The sequence below is a fragment of the Opisthocomus hoazin genome, chromosome 1 (assembly GCF_030867145.1).
Source record: "Opisthocomus hoazin isolate bOpiHoa1 chromosome 1, bOpiHoa1.hap1, whole genome shotgun sequence".
Lineage (NCBI taxonomy): Eukaryota > Metazoa > Chordata > Aves > Opisthocomiformes > Opisthocomidae > Opisthocomus > Opisthocomus hoazin.
Window position 1 is genome coordinate 137,358,389 of NC_134414.1, and position 22,389 is coordinate 137,380,777.

The window sequence follows — 22,389 nt, forward strand, 5'->3', positions numbered from 1 at the left end:
TCAGCAGGATCAGGCTTTCTCCTTTGGCTTGTTGCTCCCTGGGCCTCCTGGCCTCAAATTCCCTCTGGGGCTGTGGATCATACAGCTGTTGTGGGGAAGCTGAGGGGCTGCTGGTGTGACCAGCCCTCTCATGGGTTTGTGAGGACCTCCCAGGAAGGGACCCTACACCCCCAGGCAGTAGGGTTGCTGTTGTGGAGCTTAGCTCGCTCCTGGGCTTTCTGTCACTTCCATAGTTGACTCCTGTGCTCCTCTACTTGGTACCTCTTTTTAGGCCTGATGGTCTGTGTGGTGGCAAAGGTGGAGGTGTCCCCTGTGATGGGGTCACAGCACAGTGTTTTGGGGAAGTGGAGAGGGAGACCTTAACCCTGGCTGTGCCGGGTGCAAACTGTTTGTGAAGGAGCTGCCTGGCCATGTGCAATGTCTGAGCTGTGGCCAAGCAAATCCCATGCTGCCGCCTCTTGGGTGGCTCTTCGGAGGCAAATGATGAGGGACCAGTTTACAAGCAGCATCTCCATCGTGGTTGGGGCAGGATTACCTGCTCAGGTCCTTGCAGCACTGTAGGCAGAGCTACCTGTGGGCTGTGTTGCCAGAATGGCTTGCTGGAAGCGTTTCTGAAACAGAGTTCAGCTGGCACTGGGTTGCTGTCATGACTCTACACGCTGGAGATGTGGCCCAGGTGGAGCACCCCCTGTGATGGGATGCCATCAGGAGCTGGTCATTCTCTCCAGCGAGACCTGAAGCTGCCTCGCACTTTCCTCCTCAGGTCCTGCTGACCCTGGATGATGACCTGGATGCGGTGCGCAGGGACAAGATCCCGGTGTTCTGAGTCCCCAGGGGACGGGGGCGCGGACTGTCCCAGATTGCTCAGCCAAAGGCACTGGGCCACCGGCACCTGTGGGGAATGGGCCTGCTTCCGTGGCTGACAGCCCCGTGGGAGCAGAGGAGCTGGATGCCACAGCAAGCACAAAAGGGTGCTGCAGTAACTGAGGTGGGACCAGGAGGGAAGATGATGTCTGCTCCTTTCCCGCTGCACCTCTGGGGCCAGCGTGACCTGGTGGCTGAGGCCGGTGCGCAGCCCTCTGGCTTGTGGGTGCAGCGGGTGCTGGAGCCAGTGAAGAGGGAGGAAGCTGGAGGTGCGTGGAGACCTTTGCACTTCTTCCTCCCTGCTCATGTGCTCCTCTTCCTCTCCGGTGAGCAGGCTTGGGAAGCGCGGCGCAGCTCCTCCTGCACTGGCAGCCAGCGCCTGTGCCCTGCAGGCTGCTGCCCACAGAGTCCCTTCCGCAGCGTGGGGACAGCGTTTGGTTCCTGACCCACAGCCGCCAAGTGAGCAGAGGACTCCAAGCTGAGGTGGCAGTGTTTTTGGCACTGTTTTCTGGTTTTTGTTGGAGAGGCTTCTTCCGTAGCTGCTGGGGAGCCATGGTAACAAGAAACAGGTCCAAGGGACTGCGGTGTTGGAGGGAGATGGTGGACTAGAGCTGCCCACGAGTGCTCTGCTGGAGACAGAACCTCCTGCCTTGCTCTGGCAGCCTCTCACACGTGTTGAACTGCCTCCTTTCTCTCTGGTGGCTCCGTCGCTGGTGCTTGTCAGCATGATGGTCTCCTTCACAGCACCAGAAGTGCTGTCCTCAAGCGACCCTGAGAAAGACTGTGTGGGGAAGCTGCAGCCTTGCGTGCTGGGTGGCTCCTTGGCAGCTCCTTGGCTCTTGCTGCGTGGCCTTGCTAAAGGGGCAGGGTGGAGTGGGGAGGCTGCCCAGCAGCCCCAGACTTTCTCCTCGCACAAGCTTGCTTTGGGCAAACGTGGCAAAGCAGGTTCCCTTATGGGCTGGGGGGCTGCAGGAGGTTTTGAGGGTTTTTTTTTTAGCTAAAGATCTGGACCAAACTTCTTTCCTGTCCAACTTTTCTGCATTTGAAATGAGCTATAAAATGGCTTCTGCATTCTTCCTGAATTCTCAATTATTTAAAAAAACAAGAATAAGGTGTGAGTTATTGCAGGCCTTGCATCTAAAATGTGACCTGTTGTGCTAATTTTGAATTAAAAAGTATTCTTTGAGGCCTGCTGTCCTTATTCTTGCCACTGTCTGAGCCTTTTTCCTTTGTATGTGCATGTACCCAGTGATGCAAAGGCTCCGCTCCAGTTGTGCTTAACGAAGCAGAAGACCATGGTAATTTTCTACTCCAAGAAGTCTGCATCTCCTAAAAGGTTTTTCACTAGCTGTTTTTTTGGTTTTTTTTTCTAAGCTGGAGTTTGTCAAGATGGTCAATAAAATGGATTGGTTTTGGCTCCCTGCTCTGCAGGTTGATCTGAATTCTTCTTGCTCCAGCTTTCAGCAGCAGCAGAGAGCACTTGGGGCAGAGGGTTGCCCAGTGGTGTCACACAGCTGCTGCCATCCTTGGGACCCTCACAAACTGTTTCCTGAGCATAGGTACAGATGACCTGCTTGTTCTGTGCACAAAATTGTCTTCGTGAAGCTAAACAGAGTAAAGAACAGACACTCTTGTCTGTCACTGTAGCCCCTTTGGCAGAGTGAAGAGAGGGCTGGAGGAGGAACGACACAAGAGGCTGCCAACCCTCACCTTCCCGAGCAGAGCTGCACTGCTCCGGGGATGCAGCTGTGCTTCAGGCAGGGCCTGCCAGGAGCTGCAGGGGAGCTGGGGGTCCCTCTGTGCTGCTTTGTAACACAGGCTTGGCTTGCAGCTTTGCAGTGCAGATGGAGTTGTGAATGTTTCATGTTTGAAATAGGGGCTGGTTTCTCAGGCTTGTTGTGAAGCGTGAGCTTCTCTTCCTTCACATGGGCCGGGGCAGGAGATGGCACTTGCGTTTGTCTGAGTAGCACCAGCAGAGGAGTAGGAAGAGAGTATCAAGCTGCGGATAGTCCACGCTTTGCATTCAGCCTCCCCGCAGCCTTGCTCTGTGTTCTTGGTGTGTCTAAAATGGCAGAATCCAATGTTAGCCACGTGGGCTCGCCTGCAGCTGCCTCTTTCCTCCCGTAAGGAAAGGCTGCCAGGAAGCATGAGGTGCAAAAAACAAAACAAAAAACCCACCCCCAAAAACCCCCCCACAACCCCAAATCCTTACTGCCTGGTGCAGTCAGGTGGAGCTGCCCCTGCCAGGGACTCCCGGTGAGGCTGGGGTGCTCTGTCCTGCCCAGCGTGGCTCTAACCGTGCTGTGCAGGTGGAGACCCCGGGCTTCTGTACCCAGAGGTGTACAGATGTTTGACCTGACAGCTTTTTTGCACCGTGTGCTCTGTGCTGCCCTCTCCCCCTCCCTGCAAACACAGGGGCTGCTGGAGGAGCCCAAGCACTGCACTTCCAGTTCTCTGACCAGTGAAACCAGAACTCGCTGTAATAATATCTGGGGTGTGCAGGATGTGCTCTTTCCAGAGTTTTACTTGGAGGGCAGGTGGTTATGCACAGTGATAGCATGGCTGCCAGCGCCGTCCGTTCCCGTGCTTCTCTCTGCCTCTCTAGTCCTGGCTCCAGCAGCTGGAGCAGAGGTCTGCGGCACGGCTGCGCGGAGCCCTGCTGCATGGTGGTACCTGGAAGCTGCATGAAGAGCTGCAGCGGTGGATCTGGTGGGAGGTCATGTGCTCGTGTGATGGTCACATCATTTGGTCCTGAGGTGAGCTAGGGAGCAAGTGGGGCAGTGCTTTTGGGCCGGGATGGGGGGAGAAGGAGGGGAGAAAATTTCTTGGTGGAGTCTTCAGCACAGGCCTCACACCAACAGTCTCCTGCTTAGAGCAAGTGCCTGGAAAATTTCAGGCAGAGCCCCCCATGTGCCTTCAGGGTGGGTTACAAGGCTTTGTGTGGGGAGATGCTCACAGGACAGCAGTGCTGCCATGGGCAGGATAAATCCCCGGGTGCTGGGAACATGTGGGATTTGAGCACAGCGTGCTAGCACCATCTGGTTAAGCACCAAGTCCCATGAAGGGCTAAACCAGAAGAACCCTCTAATTGAAGCAAGGCCTGCCTTGCTCCCCTGGGACTTGGAGGGAGACGCGTAGATCTCGTCTAAGGTGGGAAGCTATGCTGGGGGGATTAAAGGTGCTTGAAGTGGAGATACTGCCCTGCTGTTGCCTGAGGCTCAACAGTCAGAGCGTCTCCCTCCTGTAGGAACTTCACCAGCCTTTAATCTTGTAACTGCCTGGGTTCTCTGGTGTCCATGCTGCAGTCACACCATGCAAAGTACTCCAGAGCCCATGGAGTATTTTTCTATGAAGTGGGCAAGTGTGCCCAGAGACTCTGGTGCAGCTTTTTACTAGAATTAGCAAATGCTGCCTCCCTCAGTCCACTCGAGCCAGAGACATGGGGAGATACTGTTTCAAAAACCTGTTGATCTTGGCAGATTATCAGCATTGGTGTACAAGCAGCTATTTGGGGGGGGGAGTGGAGGATCCAGTGTTGGATCCGGCTGTCTGTGAGTCTAACCTGGTCTGCTTTGCTCGCTGCGCTGCCTTCACACCCTCTGCGTAGTCAGGTGCAGGATGGGCTCTTGCCTTGCAGGACTGCCCTTACCCCGTGTTTAGGTGTGGAGAAGGATGAGCAGCTTTTCGTCTTGTACAAGTGCGTTCTGCTCGGGGTGTGCAGAAGTCAAGGACATGGGACAAGGCAGCGGGGTGGTAGGGGTATCGCTGCTTTGCCAGACTGAAGAAGGGCGTCTGTGCCTCAGTCTGCCTAGTTTTAGACACGTTTTGGTAAATAGTATTCCTTCTCCCTGTGCCTTCCACAGTCTGTAGTCTCAGTCCTTGTTCCAAGCTTGTGTTTGTTTCTAACCAGGAAGCTGGTTGTCTCCTCTAAATAGGAGTGTGAGAAAAACCTAATGTTGAACAGCAGGTGGAAGGCTCGGTGTGGGAGGTAGAAGAGCAACACGCGGGCTTGCTCAGCTATGCAGAGATGAGCACAGTATGCGAACGGCAAGGTGGCAGCAGCAGTGAGGGAGAGAGTGGTTGGAGAAGGGTGGAGAACAGCCCAGAACAAGCAGAAAAATCTGAGAGAATTAAATACAAGGAAAGGCACCTCAAGCCTAAGAGACAGGAGGAAGGGGTTGGAATGGTCTCCCTGCTGCTTCTGTGCCTCCAGCTTGATGCATCAATTTTTAAAAGTTTCCTCTTAGCTTTGTCCTGCCTGCTGGCTTCTGCTCATACTCCAGTTCTTCCACCTCGCGGCCACAGGGCCGGGCCTGGTATGACCCGGCCGCTGCAGGGGTGCCTGGGCGGCCCTGGCTGCTGGGGTCGCAGGCTGGGCGCCTGGGTGGCTCTGCATCTCCTGGCCGTCCCAGCCCGGCTCGGCCATGCAGCCCCCCGCACCGCAGCAGTCCCACTGCCCTTCACTGGGCAGCTGCCCTCGGCGAGGGGGGAGCTGCTCCCAGGGCAGGGGGGTCCCTGTGGTCCCTGGCTTGTGGGTGTCACGCTGCTGTTTCACCTTTCTGTGCTCCCTGAGGGAAGTGGTGTTGGTCGGAGGTGTGCAGGGAGACAAGCGGTGTGGCCGCTGTGAGCTGTGTTGGCAGGTGGGGGCCCTTCTGCTGCCCAGGGGGCCGTAGCGGGGTCCCCACTTCCCCCGTCACGTGCTCGTCCCTCATGCTCAGCACAAGCTTCTCTAACAAGTCTGGAGAGGGAAGCAAGGAGTTCAGTTTTCTGGTGATCCCCCCCGGGTGAGTCTGGGGAGCCCTCACGGCTGAGGAGCTCGAAGGAAGCCGGCGCGTGCCTGGCTGGAAGGGGCGGCTGCCCGCGTGCCTCTCCACACGCTGTGGCAGCTGGACGTGCCCAGGAACACCTGCCCTGAGCCTGCCCCAGTCCGTCTTTAAATACTTGGGCTCGTTTGCCAAGTCGTGACAGATGTTTGCTGATTTAGAAGCAAAAGAGCTACTCATGCTCGGCTTTGTATAAATTTTGTGCTCGGCTGCTGCTCGACCTCCGGCAGTACCGTGACCTCGCTGGTGACTCTGCCATCCTCTTCTTGGCCCACAGCTCCCGGGCCTCTGAAGGTGCCTCTCCTCTCCCACAGCCCGGCTGACCGCAGCCACGGAGAGGAGGAGGTTACAACCATCCAGCCCCTGTTTTCTCAGGAAACGTAGGTAAGGTTATTGTTCTGCACACTGCAACTCAAGCTTTTGTGTAATAATAATAATAATATCCGCTGACAGTTTTGGGAAGCCATCACGCCTGTGCGAGGTGACAGCACCACACCTGCCGCCCCACCCTCTGGGCTGGCAGAAGAGCAGCCAAGGCACAGGGGGAGCGTGCTGCGCTTTGAAAGGTGAAGGCACAGTGTCAGGAAAAAGGTTAACTTGGCCATGGCTAAATGTAGATTTTTGTGCCTATATCCACACTCGGCAAAAGCGGTTGTGCTGTCATTGCTCCCCCCCCCAGGAGGAAGACGTGACAGTAACAGGGTGCAGGTGAGGCTGGGCCTGCCCCTGGGTATGCTCCAGCTCTAGCGTAAGATGGCGGAAGAAGCAGTTGGAGCCAGTTTCCCTTGTGCTTGTGGATGTGGTTTCCCTCATGTGGCCACACCAAGCGTTTGTAGGAGCGCAGTGGGCCCCCAGCAGCTTCCAGCCTGGAGGAGGCCCCGGGGCTGGCAGCCCAGGACCTCACCCAGGGGCAGTGCTGGTGCCAGCCCATCCCCGAAGGTGATGGACCTTTGGCTGCCTCGGTGTTCCGTTTCCCTCCCCTCTACGAGGCTGGGAAAGCGCAGGCACCGCTGTGCTGGGGGCTGGCAAGGCACCGTGGGGCTGTGGCTCCTGGGCAGCGCTGGGTGCCGCTGCCTTGGCCGACCCGCTCTGGGCCTGAGCTCCTGCTCAGGGTAGGGAAAGGGGCCCGAGAGAGGTTATGGTCGCTGCCCAGAGACACATCTTCAGCCAGCTCTGACCACAGCCTCTTCACTAAACTGTAAATACTGGCTGTCACTATAGTAACAAATAGAAGCTCATCTGTCTTAATACTAAATTTTAATTAAAAAAACCAAACATCTTCCATAAATGTGTCTTGTGTGTCCATGAGAATTCCGGGGTTTAGAAGCAAGGCATCCTGGAGGCCCTGAAAGAAATTGTTGCATAGCGATGCTGTCAGCTCCTCCCACGTTACGCAGCCTCCCAAAACGCCTTTACTTACCTCGCGGCGTCTCTGTACCGGCCTCATCCAAACCACATCCTTTGGAGTCAAACTGGGACAGAGGAACTCTCTTCGAGCACTTTACAACCAACGTGGCAGTGCGTGGCGAGAAGCGCTTTGTCAGGCTCAAGCTGTGTCTTAACACAGTGCTCACTGTCAGCGGGGCAGGGACAGCATCTGCCAGGCACTATTCAGATACTTCATTATCAGTAGATATTTATTCTGGATTATGTAGTGTTATATATCCAAATAAAGTGGTGCATAACTCCAGCATACCCAGGGAATACAGATCAGTGCAGAACTAGAATTGTAAATTCCCAGTCTCAAAGCAAAGCTTTTATTTTTTACCTGTCTTGAAGAGTGAAATGCTTGGCTTTCCATGGGGAAAGAAGCTGTACCAATACGAATACAGTACTCAAAGAGCATTTTTCCTTTTTTTTAATAAAATACTATCATGTTCATATCTATACAAATAATTATTACAACTATTAAACAAAGTATTACATTTAACAATAGAAATCTCAGAACTCTGAACAAGATCATGGTTTGGGATATTTACACCTGAATGTAACACATTTGTAAAAAGATGTCAAAATAAACAGAACAAGATCTTATTTACAACTGGAAGGTGATGTTCCTGTTCATTCGTTATAGATTTCTACTGCAGAGTTCCTTTTTTTCCATTACAAAATAGTAAGGATTTTCCACTGGGGTTGTATCCAAGTAATTTACAGCTGTATAAAACAGAAGCACAGCAGAAAACTGGGCTGAATATAAATAATTTACATCGTGGAGGGCAACAGCATCGTTGATTAATCTCCTGTGGCAAAATCCGTATTTGCTTCCCTTCTCACAGTGAGCGGCAGGAACAGGGGTCAAACCCACTGTGAGCTTGGCTGTTTCACATTTGTGATTGCCAACACAGCAGCGCATATTGCAAACTTGGAACCTACCTGTAAAAATACTTTTGGTGAGGCAGAAAGAAATGCTTTCTTTTTTTTTTAAAAAATGGATCTCATAAAAACTGGTATCAGCACATAATAAATGGCTTCTGTGTCGCTAAGCAGGGCTTGTTCGCAGAGAGAAGATGGTTTTGTACCGTCATGACCAAAAACCTCTGCTCAATCTTTCACTGGTTCACAGAGTAACTTGCTCTCCGCAGAACTAGTGGGAATAAAGTGTTGGTGCTCTGAGGTTTTAGATTTGCTGAGGACTGCGGAGGCAGCAGGAGGCTGAAAACACCCTCGTGCGCACACCCATGTCTGCGCTGGTGCTGCTGTCCGCGTGGCTGCTGCCCGTGCTGCTCAGCGGCAGCGGGAGAAGGGACCAGCAGCACCAGAGACGTTACGTGGGGATAAAGAATGGAGCTCCTCGTAGTGCGGTACCAAAACCACAAATGTGACCGATTTGGTATAAATAGCTTGAATGCTGCTCTGTCTTTCCTGTCAAAGATCGTTATTAAAGTGATGAGAGTGAAACTTATTTGGGGAACAGCAAAAGATGACAGCCCTTGGCACAGCTGCCTACACTTCGTCACCCAGAAGCAGACTACAGCGTGAGTTTGTGAGCCAGTCCTGGAGCCAGCACTGCCCCAGTACCTCTGCACCAGGCGAAGGGACGGCAGAAGATCAGAAATAACGAAGCAATGCCCTCGGCAGCTGCCCTGCCACACCATTTGTTTCCTGCAGGAGCACCACAGGCACCAGCCACGGCAGCGGCAGCGCGGCTCTAAAGTGCAGTAGGAAATCTGTGCAAAATTCGGGAGGCTCCGCACTAGCACAGCGTACTCCCCCCCCCCCCCCCCCCCGAGAGGTGCTCCTCCACCTGGGCAGCAGCGCAGTGACTGGAGCGGGGAGCAGGAGCTAGAAAACACATTCCAGTAAGGCTCAGCCACCAGCTCGAGTCGCTTTAGTTCTAGGTTTCCTTAGCTGCTCTTAAATGAGGTCCTTTCTCTCCACGAAAAGTGTATAAATGTTAATACATTACTATTTTATTGCCTGCTTTCAACTTACTTTGACTCTGCCCTTACTCTCCTAGGCGTCTTAAGGCCTTAACCAAGGAGTTCCCCGACAGACCTGCAGTCCCCGGCGGCTGCTGCTTGCTGAGGCCCCTTAGGCCAAGCTGACAGCCCCAGCCACGCAACGCCTGCCCGCTGTGGCGGTCCCACCCCAGACGCAGCGCTGGACCCTTCCCTTCCGCTGCTGCTTTTGCTAAATTAGGCAGCACTGGGTATTTCTCCTTCCTTCAAAACCAGAACAACCCCCCCACTTAGTGTAACTACCCTTCAAAAAGGTATTACGGACGAGAAAATGCCGTTCTTGGGCTAACAAACTGCAATTAATACCACAAAATCTTTCCCAAATAAATCTTGAAAGGCAAAAGAACCGTTAATTGCCAGGTAATTAGGAGAAAAAGGTCACAAATTGTTGGCGTCATAGATGTTTGCTGAAGCAAATGTTATTTGCTTGTCAAATATTATAACAAGTAAAACAGAATTATTTGATCTACAAAAATTACAGAAATTCCTTTTTCAAACTTCCCCCCACCGTCAGCAGCAAATATCAAGGTAAGGTGAGGTGAGCCTTCCTTAAAGTCTGATCAACCCGATCCCTGAACACAACAGCTTCAGTGGCAGGGGAAAGGAAAAACAACAGGGAAAGAAAAGAAAGAACAGTTTCCACTCGAGGGCAAAGCTGTTGCAGTCGCTCCCCGTCCTGAGAGCAGAGCCCAAGGCCCTGGGAAAGGGCCCGCAGGCGGGAGCTGAAGCGCCGACCTGTCACTGGCACAAACCGACCAACAAAACTGAGCGCAAGAAGCGTGGTCAGTGCGGACTGGCAGGGGAAGAGGACAACTAAAACAATTTCATAATTAAAAGCTAACAAAAATTACTTAACATCTAATTTCCTCTCTTCTGATGTGAAATACCCGGTCCATCCCCTGTTCTTCCTAAAGGCAGATGAGCACGGACATGGGAGAAGCTGAAATCTGTGGCAAACCCACAAGCTGCTCTCAAACCAGGGGACCTGGCCAGGTTCAGCATTCAGAGACCATCTTGGACAGTCAATTCGACCAAAAGACTGCACACCAGAGCCAATTTTTCGTGATTTTTGTTGATCTAAAAGGAAGTCAGCAGTGTAAATAACCAAATTTGGGAGTAAATAACAGCATTTGGACAAATGCATTTATACGAAGCTCCCTACCTTTCCTTTCAGAGCAGCCTTCCCGATCCCACACCAACGCCACGGGATCATTTCGCATCCCTGATGGCACGTGAAAAAGACTCCCGCTGGTATGTGGCTGAACCGCAACAGCAACTGCCATGTTCAAGGAGGGTAATGAAAAGAGATTTCTCCATCCTGGTCTCGGAGGGTTTCAGAAAAACCCGAGAAGGACGACAGAGTGGTGCAGTGACTCCGTGGCAATCACCGCGCCCTGTCACAATGACGCAAGGTACAGTCCTCCGGAGGAGACTGAGGGCCACACGGCAATTACCTCGGAGCCAGGCACCGCGCAGCTGTGCAGTTACTGCAGTCGCCATCGCCTTTCCATCACCAAAACGCCTGTGCTGTGATCACCTGCGCTGCAGGTATCCTGTCAGTAAGGTCGCAAGTTGGGGTCGTCTTCGTAAACCGGAGGGGCACATGGAAGTTACCGACACAGCTGCTGCCTCTTCAGAAAATGATGTACAACGTTAAATAAACAACCCCCAAATCACAGCTGACATGTTCTATTGTGAGTACTCAAGACTGCATTTTAACCTCGATGTAACACCAGTGAAATTAACAGTGAAATCAATATGAAGGAATAAATACATAGAATAGAACAGACTATTTCAGTTGGAAGGGACCTACAACAATCATCTAGTCCAACTGCCTGACCACTTCAGGGCTGACCTGACGTTAAAGCACGTCGTTAAGGGCATTGTCCAAATGTCTCTTCAACACTGGCAGGCTTGGGGCATCGACCACCTCTCCAGGAAGCCTGTTCCAGTGTTTGACCACCCTCTCGCTAAAGAAACGCTTCCTGAAGTCCAGTTTGAACCTCCCCCAGTGCAGCTTTGAGCCATTCCCACGCATCCCATCACTGGATCCCAGGGAGAAGAGCTCAGCACCTCCCTCCCCACTTCCCCCCAACCCCAGCAAGCTGCAGAGAGCAATGAGGTTGCCCCTCAGCCTCCTTTGCTCCACACTAGACAAGCCCAAGGTCCTCAGCTGCTCCTCACAGGCCATGCCTTCCAGCCCTTCCACCAGCCTGGCTGCCCTCCTCTGGAGGCACTCAAGGACCTTCACACCCTTCCCAAATGGTGGGGCCCAGAACTGCACACAGCACTCGAGGTGAGGCCACATCAACGCTGAATACAGTGGGATAATCACCACTTTTGGCAGGCTGGTTGTGCTGTGTTTGATGCACCCCAGGACAGGGTTTGCCCTCTCTGCTGCCAGGGCACGCTGCTGACTCGGATTGAGCCTGCTGCCGACCAGCACCCCCAGGTCCCTTTCTGCAGGGCTGCTCTCCAGCAACTCCTCTCCCAATTTATACTTGTGCCCAGTGTTACTCCATCCCAGGTGCAGAATCCAGCATTTGGACTTCCTAAATTCATCCTGTTAGCCATTGCCCAATGCTCCAATCCATCTAGATCTCTAGACCTCTGCAAGGCCTCTTGTCCCTCAAGAGTCAACAGCACCTCCCAGTTTGGTACCATCAGCAAACTGATTCAACTCCTGCATCCAGATCGTTGATAAATATATTGAACAGAACTGGCCCTAATATTGAGACCCGAGGAACACCACTGGTGACTGGTCACCAGCCAGATGTAGCCCCATTCACTACAACCCTTTGAGGTCTGCCCTTCAGCCAGTTCTCACCCAGCTCACCATGAACCCACTCATCCCACAGCTGGACAACTTGTCCAGAAGGATACTGTGAGGGACAGCACCAATAGCCTTGCTAAAATCCACAAGAACTACATCCATCGCCTTCCCTTCATCCACTGGGCGGGTGACCTTGTAGAAGGTTACCACATTATTTAAACAGGACTTTCCCTTTGTGAACCCATAATGACTGTGCCTGATGACTGCACTGTTCTTTAAATGCCTCCCAATAGTGACCAGTATAGTCTTCTCCACAATTTTCCCGGGAACTGAGGTTACACTAACAGGTCTGTAGTTCCCTGGGTCTTCCCTCACGCCCTTCTTGTAGACTGGAATAATGCTGGGTAGCTTCCAGTCAGCAGGGACCTCCCCAGACTGCCAAGACCTTCGGCAGATGATCAAGAGGGGTCCTGCCGTGCTCCTTCAATACCCTGGGGTGAATCCCATCAGGCCCCATGGACTTAGGAACATCCAGCTGTTGCAGCTGGTCCGTATAAGTCTACAAGCTCACTCCAGTTTTCAAAGACACCATGAAGCAGCGTAGTTTTCCCAGCAGAGGAAACTAATGTGGTACCACCTGAATGCTTGGAATGATGAGGAAGATTAACATCTTTATATAAAGTCCTGGAAGCCCAGGCTTAATTTTCCACTACTGTGTTTTGAAAGCCAAATACACTGTTGGACACACAATGCCATCTAAAGAGAGTAAGAGTGCCTGTTCAGCTTCCCTCCTAAAGGTCTAGATGAGTTAACACACAGCGCAGTTGCTGACTCAATACCCCTGTCTTTATCGTCCCCAACCCACGGAGCCACTCATCGTTACGGAGCTCATTCCACCACCCAAGGCAGCCCCTTCAGGACCTACTCAGTTAGGGAAATCAATTTGATCAAGAGTCTCATCAGAGAACACCCAGAGCTGCACTGGGCTTACTCGGAGTTGCGGACTGACCATCGTTCCTAACCCTCCTGCTCTGCACAGGCCCGTTGCTGCCATTCCGCTCGTGACTACGCTTTGGCAGCCGATTTCACAGTCAAACTCAGACAAGTTGCCTTGCTTTGAAGTGAAATAAATATTCAATCTATTCTTTTTAAGAAACACAGAGAACTGATGCACCACTTAGATTTAGTGTCCTAAGATAAGCTCCATCTGAATTAAAAGGTGATTCCCAGTTTGAATCAGAACCATTTTACTTAGCTTAGCAGGAAAACATCAAGACCCCAGGTCACAAGAGAGGAGACAGCACGGACTACAGACACAGCCCGATTCTTTTTTTATGCTAAAGCCTCTTTACTTTCCTGGATCAGTGTAAAAGGATTCGCAAAAATGTGGCCTGGATAGTCAAGCTATGGAAAAACCTTTCAGGTCCCTCTTTGTGGGTCCTGTTCTTGAAGATGGAGAATATCTTCCTTTCTGCCTTTCAAAGAAAAAAAAAACACCACAAAACCCTAAAAAAACCCCAGGGACTCTGCTCCTCCCCACACCCCCACTAGTAGAGGCACTGGGGAAGAACCTGTGACAGGTCCCAGGAGCAGCAAGACGATGCACTGGCGGGCAACACATAGGTGTTTCAAGCTTACCCTGCCCAGAGAAGAGGCCCCGGAGCAGTTTTTGCCACTCCCTGGCTGGTAGGGGAAGGATTGCCTACAAGGAAACCTGAAGTTACTACATTAGCTGAAGAATCAAAGCCAGAGCGGTATTTCCAAGCACATAAAAATAAAAGACAAATATTTCTGCCTTGTTTTAAGAAAAATCACACTGCAAAACCATTAAATAAATAAAACTTACCTAGTTCTTCCCTTTCCTTTAAAAGAAAACGGGACTGCAATTTGTGAAAGTACTGGAGACTCGGCCAGCGCACGCACATCCACTCTGCCTCTCGCGCGCCGGCAAACGCAGCCCCCTTCCTCGGGGTGCTCCGATCGCGACGCCTTCCTGGTACGCAGCGCTTCGGTCTTCACACGTCCGCGCTCCTCCTCCAGCCACAATCACACGGGTTTAGACAAAAGGTGCATTCAAGTGCAAAGGACTGATATTTACTCAGGCCCAATCCTGTCAGCAATGTTAAGTTAAAAAGCGCGCCCACGGGGACCCCAGCGCGTTTTGGGGGTGCCACGGGCTCAGGCCTCCTCCCACGTGCTGCCGGGTACAACAAAGAGCTGTCGCTCACAGCAACCAGAGAGCTGGCGTTTGAGCGTGGGCCAAAGAAAAGGCGAGGGGGAAAAAAAAAGACATTAAGAAGGTGCTACACAAGGTACAAAACCCACCCTGAGGTAACTTGCAGCATATGAACAATGATATGGCAACAAACACGACTGCTGTCTCCGCTGGCTACACCAGAAGGAGTCGTAAGCTACGTTAAAATTAAGTTCAGCAGTAACCGAAGTCATTGTTAAAACAGATCAACCAAAATTCTTCTTAGAAACAGAAAGTCATGGGGTAAAGAAATCTGAATTTTCTAAACCAGTTTTTTTAATTGCTGACCATGGAAACACATAGTCATTTTTGCCAGGTGAAGTCAGCCTTAAGTCAAGTGGACGTGACAAGCTTCAAACAGACAAAAGCTGCACAACAAATGTCTTTATCAATTAACACTGGGTTAACACAGACTTGACTTGCGTTGAGGCTCCTGAAGAGATTTTACGGAAGAAAAAGGGAAACCCAAGCCACTTCAAGTTCGTCTGTAGTTTCAGGTAAACGCATCAGAAACAAACCGAAACCTGTAGCATTTGTCTCCTGCCTCCCACACGGATGCTCTCGCTCCTTCCTTGACATCCACGTATTACTGAGGGTGGCCCTTACCCTGGAACAATCGGACATCAGACTTGATTGTTGGAAAATCAACAACCAGTATTTGCACAGCTCTAAATGTTGCATCCTTACCGTCCACTAGTAAGTAAGCATTGCTATAGGCACTGGTGCTTCAAAGTTAGTAGGGTGGATGGAAATACAGCGTGTATATAAATACGAAAAGTACCCATATACATACATTTAGGCAAATCAACAGTGATGCCATGAATGGCCACTTCAGGGATGCCAGTCAGATCCGCTTTCTTCTTCTTAAATATATAAACAATGCATCAGACTAGAAGTGGGTCCATCAGCTGTCATACAGCAGAGCTGCAGTCGTGACCTAGGATATGGCTTATATTGTGGGCAGGTCGGTTCGAGGGCTGCTTGGAAGAATCTGACGCAGACGTGTTTGCAATGGAAAGCAAAGGCGACATCGCTGAACCATCTGGAGGAAGAGCTGTGGCGATTTCTGGAAACAAAGACGTCAAGTTAAAATTGGATAAGTGCGATGTGTTGGTCATGTGCATCGGTGGCATATCCGGAAGCAAAGGAAAACTCGGCTGAGCAAAACCAACAGGCCTGGGAGGAGACAAAATGGATCCAAATCGATTGTTTAAACTTCCACTACTCGGCTTCTCCGTGCTTGGGTTAGGAAACATTTGATTGGGAAAGTAAGGGATAGAGATGTCGTTGGAAAGGGTAGGATGGGCAGGGGAGTACGGAGGATAGAAGGATGGCAGCGTATTCTGGGGATCGACCGGGATTAGAGCTGGTGTCCGAGTGGCACTAGGCTGAGTGACTGGTGGGATGAAAGAGGTATTGGCATTTATCGGTGGATTCATGCCACCCTCCGGAATAAAAGGGAATCCAAAATTCTGAGAGAGGGTATGTTGGTCAGGGGCCGCGTTATCATTAGAGACTTGAGGGCCATCAGACATAAATCGGACAATGCTTCCTCTTTTTTCTATCGCAGACTGCTGGCGCCCGAGGATCATACTGCCGCTGGCGGAGAGCGGAAGATGGGGAAGACTAGGGTCAAAGACGTTTCCATGTCTTTGATTTCCAGATCGATTCCTTTCGGGCTGACGTATTTTAGAACCTCCACTATCTTGCAGAGGATGCCTCGACCGCTGAGTTACTGAGGAATTTGGCTGACGAACAGAAGGTTGTCCTTGCTCGCCATTTCCGTGAGAGACTGCAGGGTGAGGGTGAGTTGGCCTCACAACTCCGTGCATGTTGCTAGAAACAGGCGTATTCATGTGGCTCTTAGTTCCATGACTGTCCGTCATCCTCATGGGATTGGACTTCTGCACAGAGATGTTTGGGCTTGTATTGCGACCCTGAATATCTCCCGAGGAAGAAGAACTCGAAAAAGGAATACTCAAAGAACTGTTCCTTGTGTTAATCACACCAATTGCAGAAGACATGTCACAGCTCTCCCTACTCTGGCCATCACCATCTCTTCGGATGTGGACGCTCTCCCGTGCTGGGGGACAGCTGTACTCAATCGTGGAGGAGGCGCCACACTGCGTCGTCCTTTGATGTTCTGAGATGGATCTTTGGCTTCCACCAACTTGATCTCCACGGTGAGGTGCAAGTAAGCTCTGCATGAAACTTTGGTGGCACGTGTTCTCGTTTTCCCTTGCTGGCAGGGTATTTCCCGTTGGAATACTCTGCACTGGCTGGTAGGGCAATCTCTTCTGTCTTTCTAAGGACGGCCCCGTATTTTGACCGATTCGAAAAGCTTGCGACTGCATGCCCCTGAGGGATGACACAGAATTACCGATTTCGCTGTTTCTTGAAGCCTGTGCATCGAAACTGCCCGCTGGTTGTTGATTTGGTCCAGCTGGCTTAAATGTTTGACAGTCAGAAAGCCGCTGCACATCTGCGCCAACTGTATGGTCAACGGATAAGCGGCCCTGCATATTATGAACGACCAACCCTTTATTTCTAGAAACGTCAAGATAGCTTCTCATTTCAAGCTGGTCAGAAACCCTCGGGCCTTGAAGGGATATTCCTATTCTCTGTTCCGAATTAGAGGGCGTCTTCCCAATGAGTGCCTCAGCAGAGTAACTGGAAACTCTATTTCTTTCCTGCCTATGAGGGGTGCATGTCATATCTGATGGTCTGGTTACGATACTTGCCTGGGACACCATCTGCTGCTCTAAGCCCCTTGAGGTCATAAGTCTCTGCATCTGACTGTGCCCTGACACGTGTTCGGAAGCTGAACCTTGCTGTCTGCTGCTAACCTCTTGTTGCTGTTGATGCATAATATCCGGATTTATATGGCTCTGAGGGTGGTTATGATGGTTTCTGCTTGTTGCAGGATTTTCACAGTTCTTTTCAGGCTGGGAAGCTCCAAAGTGCTGCTGCATCTGCTGCTGCATTTGCTGGTGGTGAGGATGAGGCTGACCACCTTTCTGCCGCGTTTGGTCACTTCCGTGGTGTTTTTGCTGCAGGGAAAGTTGAGCGGCTTGTGTTCCCTGGATGAGATTTCGTTTCTTTTGCATCTGCACCTCCTGCTGTATTGTTCGCTGTTGGTGGACACCGTGAGGTTGAGAGTGGACTGAGTTTTCCCCATGAGTGACATGGTGCTGCAGCTGATACAGGTGGTGCCTTTCTCTTAACTGACCAGCCTGCTGTTGCTTGAGGTATGGATGATTACTGTGAAGGTGAGATATGCCTTGAGCAGGAACATGCTGAATTGGCTGCAAGTGCTGCCCTGCCTGGCCTTGCTGCTCTGAAATTGGTGGCTGAGATCCGCACTGAACTTCCGTTTGTCTCAAAGCTGGTGTTACAAAGTTGCTGTTTGATGGGAACAACCTATTAAGGCCATCCACATGCCCTTGACTGCTCACTGATGCCACCGAATTGGACGAGTTAGGAGGCATCTGACTGACCAGCATTTGTGTTTGATCAGTGATGCTCTCCGGTGTCCGGTTCATCAAGGCCATCCCCTCCAGCCTTATGGGCGTTGTCTGGCACTGCTTTTGCCTCTTCGCCGTGGAAAGCAGAAGGTCATCCTGAACAGCCCGCTTGGCAGAGTCCTTGCGACCTTCATGACTTTGCTGCTTTAAGTGCGATTCCGGCAGCTGGGGAGCCTGCATGGTGCTTGCCCTGATAGCATTCAGTTGTTCCTGAGCATACTCACTCATCATGGCCGGTCCTGGAGACTGACTGATGTATGTGCTGGAGGGAACGGGGAGGCTCACAGTCGCAGGGACACTGGCTGGCTCTGAAGACTGGGATAAACTTGAGCAACTCACAAGGGGATGGACAATGCGGCTCTGGTGTATTAGATTATTCACGCTTAAACTGGTTATGCTTGGTGACTGGGAAGCAGAAATCTGCAAAGAAGTGTTTGATGTTTCCGCACCTCCCACAGAGCAGCTTGGCTTTTCAACCTGTCTGTCGACATTTGTCTGTGCTGTATCTTGAGCACTGAATTTGTTTGGTGCTGCTTCCAGTGGCCCTGCATTGTTTTCTTTCACTGGCTGAGGTTTAAAAGCCTGTTGCTCTCTCTCCAATGGTGCAACTTCATTCGACTTAGAGATGGCATCCCTCATGTTAACCTGTATTCCTCCTCCACCTTTCTCGAGGTTTTCCTGGTCAAAAATAGCTCTTGCTGCAAGAGCTACAATGTCAGTCTGTTCTGAAAACGTGCAGCTGTTACATGTACTGGTTGAGGTGCTCCTAGTAACGTCTTCTCTGGTGGTATCTGGCAACATAGAGGCAACTGAGAAGCCTCGACTGCTGCCAGAGCTAGTTGACATGGGGGAGTCTGCCTGCCTGCTAGCGATAAGGGAAGCACTGACTACTTCCTGGTCAGACATGCAGGAGTGATGCTGGGAGAGAGCATCGCCTTCCGTGTTCATCAGCAAGAGCTCCTGCTTCTCAGTTAAATCAACATTTGATTCGGCTGATTTAGAGTTTTCCATGGAAAAATCAGAATGCTCTCCCTGGATGGCAAATGAAGAGGTTTTTTCCACAGCTGTTCTTTCTTTTGTGAGATCAGACAGCATTCTGGTTAGACCCTGTCCTTCTAACAAGTCCGCATCTTGCATTACCACTGAGGAATCCTGCGCAATGTTGCAGGACTCCGAAACTGCTCCTGCCTTGGAAGTATGACCCGCTGTGCTGTTCTGCGCTGCTGATGTCCCAGCCACCTCAGAATGCATCACGTGCGCTTCGGTAGAGGATGCTAAGGTGCTGGGGGGTTCGCAAGGCTTGGGAGACTCTGACACGGCAGAGCCGGCTGGTGGACGGCTCTGAGCCCCCCGGGCCTGCTGGCAAGGAGCAGCGTCTTTGGCAGTCGTCGGGACGAGCGCCAGCTGCTCGGACAGCACGGACGCCTGCGGCGAGGACGCAGGCACCTCTGCCGAGCTTGGCTCGGGGACAGGGCAGGTTCTCGCTGCCTGTTCAGAGCTCGCAGTCTCTTTGGAACGACAGTCAGGAACGCTGACGCCACTCGACGCTGCCACACCGCTCGCCTGCGACGTCGTTAAAGCTTGCGACGCTGCTGGAGCATTTTCAGGCAGCCCCTCGCCGTTCGAATGCTTTGCCACCACCGTTTCCACGGAGGCACAGCCCACCTTGCCTGCGTCTTTGCCAGGAACTACGGGGCAGGGCACTTTGCTACTGACTGCCTGGTGTTTCTTTGTGCTTGGCTTTTTGTTCGTCCTTTTTGATTTTGCATTAGAGGGCAAGCCAGCACCTGCTTTTTTGGGGGAAGCATTTATTGAATTGGAGGCACTAGTTAATACTGAAACCTCCGCAGGTACAGAAGATGCCACAGAAGTTGGTAATGACACGCAGCTAACTGTGGCAATCTGGTTATTGACAGTTGTGGGATTGGTAGGGTGGCTGAGGGACAAGTGTAAGCAGCTCTGCCCAGCCATTTGCGATATGCTTTGATTGAGGTTAGCCAAAGCACCAAACGTATTGAGGGCAACATTGGTATTTGGATCTTCGCTGGTCGTGGGTTGAATAATTTGCATAGGGGCTTGGTTTGAAGCTCCAGATGAAGACATCACAGGCTGCAATGCAAAAAGCTGCCCGTTTAATGAGATGGTTTGAGGATGCTGTGGATTGGACATTGTAACTGAAAACGTTTGTGTAGAGCTAGAGGATGGCAAAGAAGATGGTCTTGGTAATATATGGACAAGGTGTTTCCCTCCAAAAGTCTGTGGAAGAGAGGCATTTTGTATGGAGCTGCCGGAGTTTGTGACTGCAGTTGGCCCGTTCACGGGAACTCTTACAGAAGCAGAAGGCTGAGCAGAGAGGAGGGGAAGAGGATTCTGATTAGCAGCTTGTATAATTACAATTTGCTGACTAACATTTTGGCTGGGAACTTCCGCTCTCACAATGGGAGGGCACGGAGCAGGGTTTGGAGGCTGGAGAATGATGACATTCTGGTTAGCTGGTGCTCCTGTAACGGCTGATGCGACTGGCTGAGCCATCTGAATCACCTGCATAGCTGAATTTAATGGAAGGATATTTCCTGCAGCCTGAGTTTTAACCTGTGGCTGGCTGATTAACGGCTGCATAGGTAAGGGCGGGCATGAGGGCAAGGTAACTACAATCTGTTCAGCTGCCTGGCCATCCCCAGGCAGAGAAGTACTCAAACTGATGCTTGTAGTCAAAGGCTTGCTGTGAGCAGAAGACACAGTACCAGCACCATTAACTGGCTCGTTCAGTAGCGCGGTCATTATACCGGATGGCGCTTGGCTTAGTGGCTGAACAGTGTTTCCCGCTAGCTGCAAAGTTGTCCACGTGGTCTGTGTGTTTCCAGCTGAAGGCATCCGTGTAAGGCTACTCATGTTTTTCAAGTCTGAAGTTCCAACGCCTGAAGAGCCTGAAAAAGACCAGCAGTTCTCTAGGGGACTGGCGGGCAGAGTGCTTATTGCCGTGGCAGCCTTAAGTCCTTCTGCTGCAGAAGACACAGCAACTCCAGCACTACTTACCGAGTCTGTACTTTTGAGGACATTCACAGAAGAAAAACTATCTGCAGTAGACAGTCTCACAGATGGCACACAAGCTGTCTCCGTGGTTGAAATGACACAGCTTTCCTGAAGGTCACTCCTAGAATTGTGTGTATTTGAGCAAGTTGCAGTCACCTGTTGATCCCGGGTGGCTTCCGTGGAAGCACTGGAAGGAAGGCTGGTACCCTGCAGGAGCGTTTTCTTCATTAATTTAGTGCCCTCCTCATCATTTTTACTTTTGGGGAGATTTTGATCATTCTGTGGTGCATTCCTTGAAGAACACTGTAGTTCCTGTTCTGTTCCGGACTGAGCTGCAGTCTGCGAGCTGGCAGTAGCAGCAGCGAGCACGCCTCGCTCATTCTCCGGGGTGGAAAGCTCAAGAACATTCCCTGCTGGAGCTGCCTGAGCAGATGCCAGCGGAGGAACTGTGGCTTGTGACCATGGCTTGTTTTCTGTGGGGTAAATACCAGAAATTGTCACAGGAGTCACTATGTTGCAAGTTCTCTGGACTGGCACAACATTGGCTGTTTGCTTTTGTAAATTATGACTGACATTAAACGTTATTCCCTGGACAGATGCTCCCTGGTTATTTCCATTGGGTTGACTCCCATTGGAATAGACAATGATGTTCTTTTGAACCTGATCACCAGGAATAACAACTGAGACCTTTGCATTTTTGAGGTTGCCCTTCCAGTGGATTGTAGGGTCATCATACAGGCAAATATCATTTGCTTTCAGTAGTTCGATGTATCTCCCGTTTTCCTTTTGCAGTTCATCCAGCTGTTTCCGGAGTTTTTTTATCTCTTCAGCTACAAAACAGCAAGAGCACTCCATTACATCAGCACCAGCACAAATACCAGGTAACGTTACCATGTGACTTGCAGAGTAAATACTATGCCATATTGAAATAAATTGTTAATAATGTATGCTCTCTTCAAATGGCTAACATAACTGAAGACTCCTAGCCTGATAAGCCTCTCTGCTGAGCGGGAAAGTGAACGAACATCACAGACTATGCCGTTACCAATAGCAGGGTATGTCAAATTATTTAGTCACAAAAAACATCAGGATTAACTCAGATGAAACTGAACAATAATCAGGTTGCTGAATTACTGAAGGAAATAGGAGCGCATTAATTTATCTTTTTCTTTTCCCTGCTCCTTTGCAAACACTAAAACTGTTTTTATTTAGTTGATGAATCTCATGGCTTTCCACAACAACTAAGTTTCATTACATCTAAAAATGGTATGCAAAATGAAATAGAAGTCACAAAAACTGACTGCACTTGGAGACAGCTTAGCTAACTAGGAAAAGCACCTAGGTTTTTCAAACCCAATTACATCTACAAGATAAACTGTTTAGAATTCCATTCTATGGGTAGAAATAAAAATCACAAACCGCAACGTTAGCTCTGAGATTATTTCTGTCATACCTCCATCGCTGTACTTTTATGCATCTGTTGAAGAAGATTTTATATGATGCACAACATTTTTATAAACTAGGCTGTTAGCACTTTTATGGCATTTGAAAGGAAAAAAAATAGCTCTATGCATGAAGGAAACTCCATGTTTTCCATGAAAAAAATCTAGCTCTGAAGTTTGTCAGAAATTGTTCTGGTCACTACAGTAAGAACAAATCA

At 50.8% G+C, this 22,389-nt stretch overlaps 2 protein-coding genes across 6 annotated transcripts in view; one reads left to right on the plus strand and one right to left on the minus strand.

The window, feature by feature from the left end:
* SIDT1 (SID1 transmembrane family member 1) overlaps positions 1–7,403 on the plus strand; it is a 59,520-nt gene extending 52,117 nt beyond the window's left edge. For both annotated transcript variants that reach the window (XM_075437605.1, XM_075437614.1), the window contains one exon: positions 764–7,403. In XM_075437605.1, the coding sequence (XP_075293720.1) occupies positions 764–826 (63 nt within the window). In that variant the 3' untranslated portion in view covers positions 827–7,403. The remainder of the gene's footprint in view (positions 1–763) is intronic.
* A 152-nt stretch (positions 7,404–7,555) lies between these two features.
* Positions 7,556–22,389, minus strand: part of USF3 (upstream transcription factor family member 3) — a 37,839-nt gene continuing 23,005 nt past the window's right edge. For 2 of the 4 annotated variants that reach the window (XM_075437576.1, XM_075437594.1), the window contains exon 6: positions 11,703–21,559. In XM_075437576.1, the coding sequence (XP_075293691.1) occupies positions 15,084–21,559 (6,476 nt within the window). In that variant the 3' untranslated portion in view covers positions 11,703–15,083. Of the gene's footprint in view, positions 8,061–8,926; positions 10,777–11,702; positions 21,560–22,389 lie in introns of those variants that run through there. The other 2 variants (XR_012765709.1, XR_012765710.1) reach the window with 2 other exon arrangements.